General features: G+C 31.5%; 2 protein-coding genes across 3 annotated transcripts; one reads left to right on the top strand and one right to left on the bottom strand.

Moving 5' to 3' along the window:
• Positions 1-3,911: 3,911 nt before the first annotated feature.
• Positions 3,912-6,636, top strand: LOC105780474 (probable prolyl 4-hydroxylase 7). Of its 2 annotated transcripts, none has more exons than XM_052629655.1 (7): positions 3,912-4,186; positions 4,283-4,340; positions 4,430-4,534; positions 5,393-5,450; positions 5,611-5,705; positions 5,831-5,891; positions 6,132-6,636. In XM_052629655.1, exons 1-7 carry the CDS (start codon positions 4,029-4,031, stop codon positions 6,443-6,445), a joined length of 849 nt encoding a protein of 282 aa, XP_052485615.1. In that variant the 5' UTR covers positions 3,912-4,028; the 3' UTR covers positions 6,446-6,636. The 2 variants fall into 2 exon arrangements, with proteins under 2 accessions (XP_052485615.1, XP_012460290.1); XM_012604836.2 differs by having other exon boundaries at positions 3,913-4,186; positions 5,530-5,705.
• Positions 6,637-9,532: 2,896 nt separating this feature from the next.
• LOC105780481 (inactive LRR receptor-like serine/threonine-protein kinase BIR2) lies at positions 9,533-11,749 on the bottom strand. Its single transcript, XM_052629654.1, has 2 exons — positions 11,346-11,749; positions 9,533-11,255 (listed from the first exon to the last, which is right to left on the bottom strand). Exons 1-2 carry the CDS (start codon positions 11,512-11,514, stop codon positions 9,730-9,732), a joined length of 1,695 nt encoding a protein of 564 aa, XP_052485614.1. The 5' UTR covers positions 11,515-11,749; the 3' UTR covers positions 9,533-9,729.
• Between the last annotated feature and the right edge of the window lie 1,109 nt (positions 11,750-12,858).

Genomic DNA, 12,858 nt, shown 5'->3' with positions numbered 1-12,858 from the left:
TTGAATACAAATGTCGGACACGAACACTTATAAAATAACAAAGACTGCTACTAACATAGATAAAAAGAGAGGCTTGATAGTGATTGGAGAAGAATGAGAAAGAATGTGATTCCTGACATAATTTAAACATATAGAAATAACAAAAACTGACAATGACTTTGTGTTGTTGGAATCTCTTTTTAACCCTTTTCTTTTTTGTTTCTTTATCTGAAATCTGTTCTTAATTTTGCAAAATCAAACTCTGAAAAAGCTCCCTGTTCTCAGATAGTCTAAAACCATGGCTTTCCAGGTTTGTTTAATAACTAAAAGACTTAAATATCCATACTTCAGTCATAAATTTTCTCAAGAATTGATGCCTTGAATCATGGGGGTCAATTAAAGATATGCTCTTAGAGCCCTTAAATGTTATAAATTGGTTTTAACAAAGCACATGTCCATTCTTTCGACTTCTTGGGAACATTTATATATAGAAACAAATATCAAAGATAAGGTATTTTTATATTAACTTGATTTAAATTTAATTATAAACTTATTTTCTTAAATACTAGTCCGGGTTTATGACTTGAATCCAATATTAACTTAAACATAGAATTTTAAAATTATTGAATAATAATCCGATTCAATTCGTGAAGTATTTTACTTCCAACTTTTAATTAAAGTTTAGCCTATGAAAAAGCTTAATGTTTGCCCAACCTTTTGTTTCCCTCATAATTGTTTGCCTAAACTAATGAATGAATTAATAATACTAACCTAACCTATGGCTATACCAGACTTATACTAATTTATTGTATTATTTATACAACATCACTTTAATAAAAACTTGTTAAAATTCAAGATAAAATAATAATTATATTTATTTTAGAAAGGTTTTTATTTTTATTTTTCATGTAACTAAAATAATTGATTTATTATTTTTTTAAATTACTAATTTATTTTAAAATATAATTTTTAAAAAATTAATAATCGTAGGGAGAATATTACGTTCTTAATTGTTACAGCAACAATAATACCGATTGAAAAACTTTAAAAAAAAATCAATATTTAAAATAACATTAAAAAATATTTTAAGCATGGAAACCAGCAAGAGCCTTGAGCCGCGCCATACAAAAACTGCCCCCCGAACTTCTTCAAAAGTAACTGAGAAGCACCAGCAATATTTTGGTCCTTCTTGGACAGATTGCGAAAGAAATCTACTGATACCTTTTTTATCCGCAATTCAAATACCCGAGTTAATGTGATTACTTCGTCTTCGAATGATAGTACTTGGATGGAAGAAACGAGTATTTCTATCACCATCAATCTAACTCTGTTTGTGCTGTAAATAAACTAAGCTTAATGATTGGATTTTTGTTATGTTTGTTTATTTTAAATTTATGCTTATTTATTTTGTCTTCATAGAGAATTTTAAATATTTTGTTCAGATTTATTTATTTAAAATTATACGTGATCATATTCATTCGTTTAAGTTAAATGTTGAGAACAATATTGGATGTTCATGAATATTAAACAAACAATTATAAATATTAATAATTATAAATAAAAAATAAGCCCAAACCATAATTGTTTTATTATTATATACTAAGGAACAGTTATAACACACACCATCTTTCAATTATTTCTTATTAACTGATTAGTCCAATTAACTATAATAAACAGATATGGATACACGGGTAACTACACTACACCAGATAGCTCGTCAGAACACTAACTACACTACACTAGGGCACCGAAGTGCAAAGCCTTTAGGCAACATATGTCGTAATACAATACATCCCTCCATAACACCGGGGTCTCTATAGAGACATATAACTCAGTAATCCGCAACAAAACTAGATTTTTAATTCTCTGTATGTTAGTATACTCAGTATCATTCATTTACAAATCTCGTACAACGTGCAAATAACATTATTGTCATGCCAATTGTATCATATCCTTTCTTACATTCATCCGAGCACATTTAATACATCGGATCAATTCTTTACAATTCAATCATTTTCTCACCTTTTTGTACCAATTTGTATACAATTCAAAGTACATTCACACAATACAAATTTTAATTCAAACACACACATTACATTTATATATATAACCATACTATATGAACTTACCTAGAAAAACTATAGTAAATGATGTGTTGAGGACTAATCTACAATTATCCATTTTCTTGATTAGCTTTCGGTTGATTCAAATCTTGATCTATACGGTAATTTATTTCAATTTATTAGTTCAAATACCCATTAACATCCCATTTCATGGACATTTTAATTTTCAATTTTTAATAGTTCCCTAAAGTTCCGCATTTTATTTAATTTAGTCATTAAAACCAAAACAACCGTAACTTTCACATTTGAGCATCGTTTTACAATCCGATTTCAAATACATCCTTATATAACTCTCTACTATCTAATATTATCAACATCTCATGATAGTTTTACAACTTATTCAATTTAGTCCCTGTGTTCAAAAATTAACATTTAAACTTTACAAACTATTCCCTTTTTCATTTCTACACTTTAACAGTTTTGCGAAATAGTACCCTAGTTAGCTATATCGAGCTACCACGATCTAGAAAATATAAAATTTATGAAAAAGGGGCTCAGTTTAACTTACATGGAAGGGCCGAATGTTGGAGCATTCAACAATGGCTTCTCTTCATCCTATTATTGTTTTCAAAAGGTGGGAAAGGAAAAATAAACAGAAGATGATACTTTCTTTTATGTTTTTAAAATTATAATATTTATTTAACATTATCTTAACAACAATTAACTATAAAATGCCCGCTAACCATCCATTACTTTCTAAAATGACTAATTTTCCATTTAAAGCCTTGATGCTATACTATTGAGCCCTTTTAACAAATAAAAATCAATAGCGCTTAACTTTTACGGTTTTTATGATTTAGTCATTATACCTTAATTACTAACCATTCAATAAAATTACTATGCCAAAAATCAATATAATACTATAATAGACTCGTAAATATTAATTAATAATATTTACTGACTCAATCATCAGAAGACGGGATTCCGAAATTATTGTTTTCGGTACCACTACAAAACAAGCTATTACATATATTAGTAGATAATCTAAGTAGTCTATAGTCCAATCAAAATTGAGCAAATTGATTGAAAGATTATTATGTCATCTATCAAGCTCAAGTTACGAGATGTTACAATCATTGTCGGAGCAACTATAATCACACATTTACCATGCAACCATCCACACATGCTAATTAATGTAATTCACATATATTCTACGCTAAACAATAAATTTCAAGTCTCACGCGAGCTTACGAAAGCTCTTTTGCTAACAAGAGCATGAATTAAGACCAAATTGTAAAGTGATCAAAATCTTAGGCCAGCGTCATGATATCATTGTTTCCTCATCGTGGCATGGTCATTTTAGTATGCCACGTCGTGACGATATGTGGTTGCTTGTCACAACATCATTCTCTGAGATGACGACGTTGCAATGTTCAGAGTTCATGGTGCGATATGACCCCTATTTTTGACAAAAAAAAATGCCATATCTTTTGCTAGAGATGATAACCTTTCGTTGGCTAACATACTCAACAATACTAGTGATGAGAATAGTTCTGATGTTATCTATCGTTCTATTAAACGAATGCTAATTTTACGTTGAGAGATGCATGTTAACCATATATTTTTGTCTAAATAAATTCTTTTTTAAGAAATACTGTTTAAAACTCGACCCGTAATCTTTGAAAAATTATAAAATGGAAAGAACTAAAACGCACCGTTTTGGTTTAATTTCTTTTGTCATAAAAGGAAGAAGCTTCCAGAAACATTCACTTTTTTTTCCGCGTTTAACGTTTCCAGTAAACAATCAAAAAAGCCTTCCACGACAAAACCCATGGGCGCCCATTAAATACCCACTTAAATAGAAAATAAATGAAATATTAAAAACTAATAATAAAAACAAAGCTAATCTCTTCAAAGTCGAAGTCTCATCTCTGCGATTCTAGTACGGATTGGAGCAAAGCCGATTATATTTGTTTTCATTTTCTTATGGATTCTCAGCATTTTCTCGGATTCTTTCTTCTAATTTTCCTTCATTCTTGTTTGGTTTCGGCTGATATTAATGGATCGGTTCTTAAAATGAAAACAGGAACTTCTTCGGTTCCGTTTGATCCGACTCATGTTACTCAACTCTCATGGCACCCTAGGCAAATTTATTTCTCCTTTTTATTTACTTTCATTTTTTCCAGTTTAATTTATTCAAAATTGTGAAATTTTTTATTTTTCTTTTTTGCTATTTGCAGGGCTTTCATTTACAAAGGATTTTTATCGAGTGATGAATGTGATCACCTTATTACTCTGGTAAGAGACAATTTTTCTTTTCTTTTTTATTTTTTTGAAAATTTTTATTTTTATTATTTGATTTTTAAACAAAATCGTGTTAATTTCAGGCCAAGGATAAGTTAGAGAAATCAATGGTGGCGGATAATGAATCAGGTAAAAGCGTCGAAAGTGAAGTTCGAACCAGCTCTGGCATGTTTCTTCAGAAAGCTCAGGTGTATATATAAATTGTCTTTTTCTTTCTTTTTCAACTTAAATCTGTGATCTAATTGGGTTATATATGTGTGTGTGTGTGTGCTCGTGCGTGCGTGCGTGTAAGAGAGGAATGCTGTTATTTTATTTGCAATGTCCGTCATCAAATGTTGAATTTATGATTAAAATTATAGATTTAGGAGTGAGAACCGATCTTTCACTTGCATTTGATTTTTCTTTTTGCTAAATTGAAGGTATGTAATTTCATGCAATGGAATCTGTAGTTTCTGAAGAAATGATAGAGTTTCTGGCTTTATAGAATCTTGATCTAAGGAGTATCTGGCTGACGTATACTGTGAAATGCATGCTTTTGTTTTCTCGAACTTGCATTTGATATTGATAATTTTGATCATTTACTTCAAAGTTTTCCAAACAATTATAAGTTTTGAACCACTTACTGCCAGAATTGCTGGGCGTTCTTTGTTGATGCTCTGTAAGAAATTATATTCTGCTTTTTTCTGTATTAACCAACTTTTCGGTGATAGTTTATTACCGATGATGCACTGTATGATTCTGCTTTTCCCCTCATGATTTACTCAGACTTTCTGGCGTGGCCAGTTCTTTGCCAAGGTATCTATTTCCTTGTTGATGAACAGTTGAAAAGCTTATTCCATATTGGCGCTCACTATTTTCTGTCTTGTCAAATCGATGCCATAAAATTACTGTCTCGGACCTCTCGGTGCATTCATGCAAGCATTTGTTATGTGTTTGATTAAGTTTAGAGATTTGTTTATTCTATGCTTATGTTTTGAAATGCATTGCATGTGTTGACCCCTTGAAGTTAAAAAGCTTATGCTGTGTCTTCTGTTTCTCATTTGCAGGATGAAGTAGTCGCTGATATTGAAGCTAGGATTGCAGCATGGACCTTCCTTCCAGTTGGTAGGTTTTTGCATTTGTTTTTTGTTATGATATCTTAGCCCTTGTGAATGGGCTTTTTTCTCATTGGCATTGCAAACAGAGAATGGGGAGTCCATTCAAATACTACACTATGAACATGGTCAGAAGTATGAGCCACATTTTGATTATTTTCATGACAAAGCTAATCAACAGCTCGGTGGTCACCGTATTGCTACTGTACTGATGTATTTGTCTGATGTTGAGAGTGGAGGGGAAACTGTGTTTCCAAATGCAGAGGTAAGCATTTGATTGTGGAATCCGGTTTTCTGTCTGTCTTTTATTATCTTTTTCTTTTGTTTGATTTATGCCATTGTTACTTTTCCATTTTATTTAGTTCATTGCTCTTCACTTTTTTTCTGCAGGGACGACTTTCTCAGGTGCAGGATGAAAATTGGTCGGCCTGTGCCAAAAATGGATATGCAGGTATTAAGATTACCTTGGAGATATTTAGTTGCTTAATATTTTAGGTCGCATGAATCTGTTAGTCTAACTTTCTCTTGATTCTAAATAATAAAATCACAGTTAAATGGTGAACAAGTATCTGAATTAACACGAATCATTTAATTACGGCTGCCTTATCATGTTCTTATTTAGTTGTTGCACTAGAATCCGACCATATGGTTGTTGATATTTGGCTCAACTTTACTGCCTATACATGTGCAGTGAAACCCCGAAAAGGTGATGCATTACTGTTCTTCAGCCTACATCCTGATGCGACAACTGATACAGCCAGTTTGCATGGAAGCTGCCCTGTGATTAAGGGTGAGAAATGGTCAGCAACAAAGTGGATCCATGTGAGGTCCTTCGATAGGAGCAAGCGTTTAAACAGGCGTGCCGCAATGGGGGAGTGCGTTGATGAGAATGAGAACTGTGCTGGGTGGGCTAAGGCCGGTGAATGCAAAAAGAACCCTACCTACATGGTGGGTTCTGGAGGCTCTCCCGGATTTTGTAGGAAGAGTTGTAAGGTATGCTCCTAGAAGGTCTTTCTGGGGATCCATAAAGAGTGAGTTTTAACCATTAATAGCTGTATATACTGATAACTGAGTGATATGATAAAATGGACTTTCCAATAATCAGATCTTTACATTTTGATATGTCTTATCGACTTTCCTCGTAGCCAGTTTTTGGCTTCAAAATAAAACAATAGAAGATAACTCATTTTTTTTCACTTCCCTTTTAGTCATTTTTGTTAAAACCTGTGTACTTTTTATTCTTTTGATAAAATGTATGTTTATTCACTTTTTCCAAGTACGGACTGGATCACTCGATATAAGAGACTCGTTTACCTATTAAAACTTGACTTCGACTTTCATAGTTTTAAGTTGAATCAGGCTTCTAAATCATTTACACCAGCATTCCCTTTATTCATTTTGATCGTAATACCCATTCAATACGATGGTCATTACTTCCTCTATTCTTTGTTTTCTTGTTATAAACTTGAATAACAAAACAAAATTAATTTCTAGATTAATCCTTTAAAATTTGGACTCAGAAAATATAAAAATACAGTATTTAAAATAATTTAATATAAAACATTAATTAATTTAATATAAAATAATTATATTAATAATTTTATTAAATTATATATTATTTTCATTAAATTACATTTAATTATCTACGTAACAAAAATTATGCTAAGGGTAATCTGGTCATTTTAATTTTTTTCCTTAAACTATTACTACATCTATTCCATTCAACAAAACAATTAAATTACGAATTACGGCTTTATTCTAACAACTTTATTCCACTCCAGTGAATTAAACGTGCCGCTAATCTTTTTTTATACCGGATGGATAGTTAGACCGGTCAAGTCAAGCTTCTATGTTGGACTAGTTAGATTCAATTTAATTAAATAAATTATTAAAAATATATAAAATAAATATTATTTAAAATATTAAAATATTAAAATAGAATATTTTAGTTTAATTATCTATTCAAACGATTTTTGAAAGCTCTCTTCAAATGATTTTTAATTTGATTAAATCGGTTTGTATTAATTTATGGATCAATGGTTTACAATTTTTTTGGATCGAATTTATCTAGTTTGGATCTTAAAATTATTTGAATTGTTGCTATCACCTGCTATATTAAGATTAAGATGTTAAAGAAATTGAAAAAAATTTAACTATTAAAAATTAATATAATTAATATTAACAATATTTAATAATATAAGATAATTTTATGATAAAAATAACAATATAATTTATATAATTTTAAACTTTTGAATTGCATCATGTTAAAATAATTTTACATTTTAATTTCAAAATGAAAATGCTATCATTTTAAGAATTAAAATTGATCATATATCCAAATAATTAATTAATCATAATTCTAATAAAAATTGTGGCATATAATAATGATATATGTAAATATAATAATCTAATGATGTTTATGACATATAATATTCATTCTTAATAAATTGACCAGATAAAATAATTAATGTGTACAAATTATTTAATTATAAAATATATAATTACATAATAAATAACAAAAAAAAAGACACTTTACACAAAACCATTAGTTTAATTATAAAATATAATGATGAGAAGTCATAATTTATAACATCTAATTTTAAAATAAAAATTAAAATTGTAATTGAATTAGATAAATCAATATAAAATGTTGAATGAAGTTGGAGGAGAATGAAAAATATGAAAACACAAAAAATAACATGAACGCAATCAACATATAAAAAATAATAACATTTTATAATATTTTGAAGGGCAAAATACCAAAAAAAAGCCCTATTTTTTAAAATTTATCGAGATGGGCCCGGTATTTTATTATTTACCGGAATGGGCCATTTTCCCCAAAATCGCGTCACGTCAGCGCGATGTCAGGGGACGTGTCAGCAAATTGCGTCCACGTCAGCGCAATTTGCTTACGTGGACACAAATCGCGCCTACGAGGACGCGATTTGTCGACATCGTTCTCGACATCGCTACCGACGTGGACGCGATTTTGAGGAAAATGGCCCATTCCGGTAAACAATAAAATACCGGGCCTATTTCGATAAATTTTTTAAAAATAGGGCTTTTATATGTAATTTACCCCCTTTTTTTGGTATTTTGCCCCTAATAATACATATTAATGTATTATCGTAATATGTAGCTCAAATTATGTATTATAGTTAATATTCATAATATTGTAGCTCAAATTGTCAATCCGTCTATACTATTGTACTAATAATATATATTAATGTAATATTGAAGAGTTAATTGATTAAAAAATAAATGCAACAAGTATAAAAAGATTCAAAATTATTACCAACAAGATTTGAACCAAGGTACGAAGGAAAAGAGCAAGCATCTTAACTAACTAAGCTAAACTAATTAACTAACATATTATAAAAACAGTGTTATTATCTTAATTATATTACTTACGCTTTAATGATTTATCGGACCTATTCTATACACGTGTCAAATAAAAAAAAATAATACAACAATTCAGTGAAGAAAAATCTGGTGTTTACTTCAAATAAATAAGGAAAATAATGATTTGAATGTTTAAAAATTCAATTTTAAACCGAAAAATCAAAATTTAGAGGCAAAAAAGAATCTTTTTCGATGAAAACTGCGGCAAACTGCCTTCGGTCGTTTGTCAGCGCGTAGATCTCGAAAAGTTATTCGAAATAAAAAAAATTGTCTCAATCGGACAACCGAGCCAAAAGTTATGGCCTTTCAAAGTTTTCCAAGCTAAAAAACATAATCTGTTCATGAATTATTGCTTCCATGTCAGCAAATCGCGCTTACGTGGACGCGATTTGTTGACACATCCCCTGACATCGCGCTGACGTGGACGCGATTTCGGAGAAAATGACCCATTCCGGTAAATAATAAAATACCGGGCCTATTTCGGTAAATTTTAAAAAAATAGGACTTTTATGTGTAATTTACCCTATTTTGAATACATACTAGATATGACCATGATTTATCATGTCACGTGAATTTTTTATATTAATTAAATTACTCTAACAAATATGCAAAATATCTACTGAATTGAATCACATTAAAGAAAATAACATTAAAATACAATAATAAACACATGAACACAAGACAAGTATCTGAATAAAACCTTTTTTTTTGAAAATACATCAAGAAATATAAACTTTTTCTATACTTTAACCCGTATCAAGTTTCACTGCAAAACAAGGATGAAAGAAGATTTCTTGAAGATACAAGAACCTTAACAAGTTTATTTTTGCATTATACAACTATAAACTATATTTGTCTGCATTACCATTCTGCAGACATGCCCAAGGCTACATTGATTCAATAAAAATCAGTGGGAAATCATCAAACTCTTCTGAGGAACCGTTTTCTTCACCCATGTTTTTCAGTGACTCGTAAACCTGGTACATCGACCATCTGTCCTTTGACCGAGGATTGACACAGTTTAATGCTATTGTGAGGAACTGCAACATTTCCTCATCGTGCCCCTTCCCGCGCAGATTGCTGTCGGTAGCGTCTTTGATTCTACCGGAGTCCGAGAGATGATTTATCCAATCCACCAAGTTGCCTTTGAATCCTTCTTCACCACCTGCATTAACTTCCAGGGGTTTTTGCCTCGTTACCAATTCGAGAAGCACCACTCCGAGTCCGAACACATCACCTTTAAGCGAAGCTACCGTTGTGGTTGAGTACTCTGGAGCTATATAGCCTAATTCACCTAAAGCTCCTTCCATAAAGCTAGTCTCATTAACATCCGAGTTATTCATAAACCCTGCCAATCCAAAGTCCATTATCCTGGCATCCAAGTCCTCGTCGAGAAGAATCACAATGGAGCTGATGTTCTGCTGCAGAAATGGAGGCCTGCACCCATGGTGCAGCCAAGCAAGACCCCTGGCTGCACCCAAACCGATGCGAAACCGAGTTGGCCAATCTACAACTGCAACACTACCATGTAGCAAGGAATATAGAGTCCCATTAGACATATGCTTATAAACTAACAGCTTTTCATCCTCTACAATAGAAAATCCCAAAAGAGGTGCCAAATTCGGATGCCTAAGCTGGCCTAATCGGTTCATCTCCCAACGGAACTGCTTCTCGAGGATCCTACAACTTGTGAGCCTCTTGATTGCAAGGGCTGATCCATCAGGAAGCACTGCTTTATAAGTAGTTCCACTCCTAGTGGAAACTATGATGCTTTCGGCACTGAAGTTGTTTGTGGCAGCCATTAAATCAGCCAACTTAACTTTCACAAGTGGTTTCTGAAACAATGAAACTTGAGTCAATTTATGAGCCCTCAACCTCTCAGCCCAACCACTGCCACCAACAAACCCTTTTTTCCTCAGGCTCACCCATCTCAAATGGTGCCACCACCAGACCCCAAACCCAAACAACATTGACACTGCAGCACCTAAAACCCCGGCTGCAATTATAATGGCTAAATTCCTCCTACTCAAACCCCCACAGTTTCCAAGAGGACTCCCACAAAGACCACTATTCCCAGCAAAATCTGCCTTATCATGGCTCTCAAAAGCTGACGGAATAGCACCAGAAAGATCATTGTTTTCTACTGCAAAATTCTTCAGCCGATCTAAACCAGATAATTGGTATGGAATTGGCCCTGAAAGTCTATTATTTGACAGTATCAAATTGTTCAAATAAGCACACTTTGATAATTCAGAAGGGATGGGACCTGACAGATAGTTGCTAGACAAATCAAGGGTTACTAAATAAGGCAACCAAGAACATATCTGAGAAGGGATATTACCAGAAAGCTTGTTAGCCGACAGATCCAAAGTCTGCAAACTCTGACAGTACTCCAAGGATTGAGGCAACTGTCCTGAAAGTTTCATGTCACGAAGTTCAAGTCTTATCAGCCGGTTTTCCCTTACATTCCAACATGTAACTCCATCAAAATTGCATATAATACCAACTGAATTGTTGTCGAAACGCCAACCGCTCAATTTCCCATCTGGGTCCTTGAGTGAATTCTTGACTCCTTCAAGGCACTTCATATCATCTTCGGTTACAGCTGACAGAACAAGCCATGGGAGAAACATCCAGCCTAAAACAACGAAGTTGCGAAAAGATCCCTTCATTGCTTATCACCAATAAAAGAGAAAAAAAACCCAGAGTTTTATTTGTGATTTAGATCACGAAAACTGTAGTTGATGAGATGAATTTTGATTTTTCTTATTGTTGAAGTGACAACGACTTTGAAATTGAAGGAAGTAAATTTGAACATACAATGAATGGAAAAGTCCAAAGAGGAGAATATACATGTCTTACGAGAAATTACCAAACAACTTTCGTTGATTTGATTTTTTGTGTTTATTAGTGAGAAAATCATTTTTATTTTGCAAAATTTCCTCGCCAGAAAAGGATAAATCAATTGTGTTATTTTCTGCAAGGTTTTTTTGGGGAATAAAAAGGAATATTTTCTTTTTATTAACTTGGAAGTTGATTACGGTTTGTTTGACTGGAAGAATAATTTGTTTAAAATAATAAATTAAGAAATTGTTGACCAACAAATACAGTCATGGTGTGGGACTCTGGGTGATGCACCAAATAACCCGAGGGTCAATTTAAATGTTAAAAAGGTGATTAATATTAAATAAATAAAAATCAAGTTTCTCAACAAATATCCAAATTCAATAGATGATACTGAATTGGTGTAATCAAGTCAAGAATAGGGAAGTTGAGACAAAATTATACAATTTTAGGGTGTTCATGTTTTTTTAAGGGTCAAGAATGAAAACATTTCACAAGACCTAAATTAAATACTTAATTATTAAGAGGAGTTAAAGTTGAAATTACCCCATTCAACTCCTTTGCAGCTTGGTATAGAAACCAATCAAAGTGTTAGGAATTAGGATTGAGATAAGCCCAAGTTTTGTTTGGTTGCATTCGTGAGATTCTAGTAATATCTTTGATGAAATGAAAGTGAAACGCATTGGTCCTTTTTATTGTGACCAATGGGCCATTATCAAATTCTCTTTCGCCACATTTCACAGAAAAAGAAAATTCCTGCCGGGTTCTTCTGTACCACATTCTTTCGCTTGATGTAAAAGATGAATAATATTACGTTAAATAACACTCAACCTTTAAATTAATACATAAAAGATATATATTAGTGTTTGGGTATTTAAATTTATAATATATATGTATTATTTGTTAATGTACCCTTTTATCTTTTATCTTTAATTTTTAATTTTAATTTTTAATTTTATAATTTAAAATATTAAACCATAATAACAAAATATAATATTTAATTTTATATTAACATTAAAAATAAGATAATGTTACTATTTAAAATAGTATATTAATATTATTACTTCTTTATAACATAATAAAATATATATTTTATTATAATAGTAAAATATTTATATAAATATAAATATAACAATATATATTTTATATTAACATCTATATATTATTATAAA

Source organism: Gossypium raimondii, chromosome 4 (genome assembly GCF_025698545.1).
Source record: "Gossypium raimondii isolate GPD5lz chromosome 4, ASM2569854v1, whole genome shotgun sequence".
In the NCBI taxonomy this organism is placed as follows: domain Eukaryota; kingdom Viridiplantae; phylum Streptophyta; class Magnoliopsida; order Malvales; family Malvaceae; genus Gossypium; species Gossypium raimondii.
The sequence above is the reverse complement of the archived record's forward strand: the minus strand, read 5'-3'. Positions and strand labels throughout refer to the sequence as shown.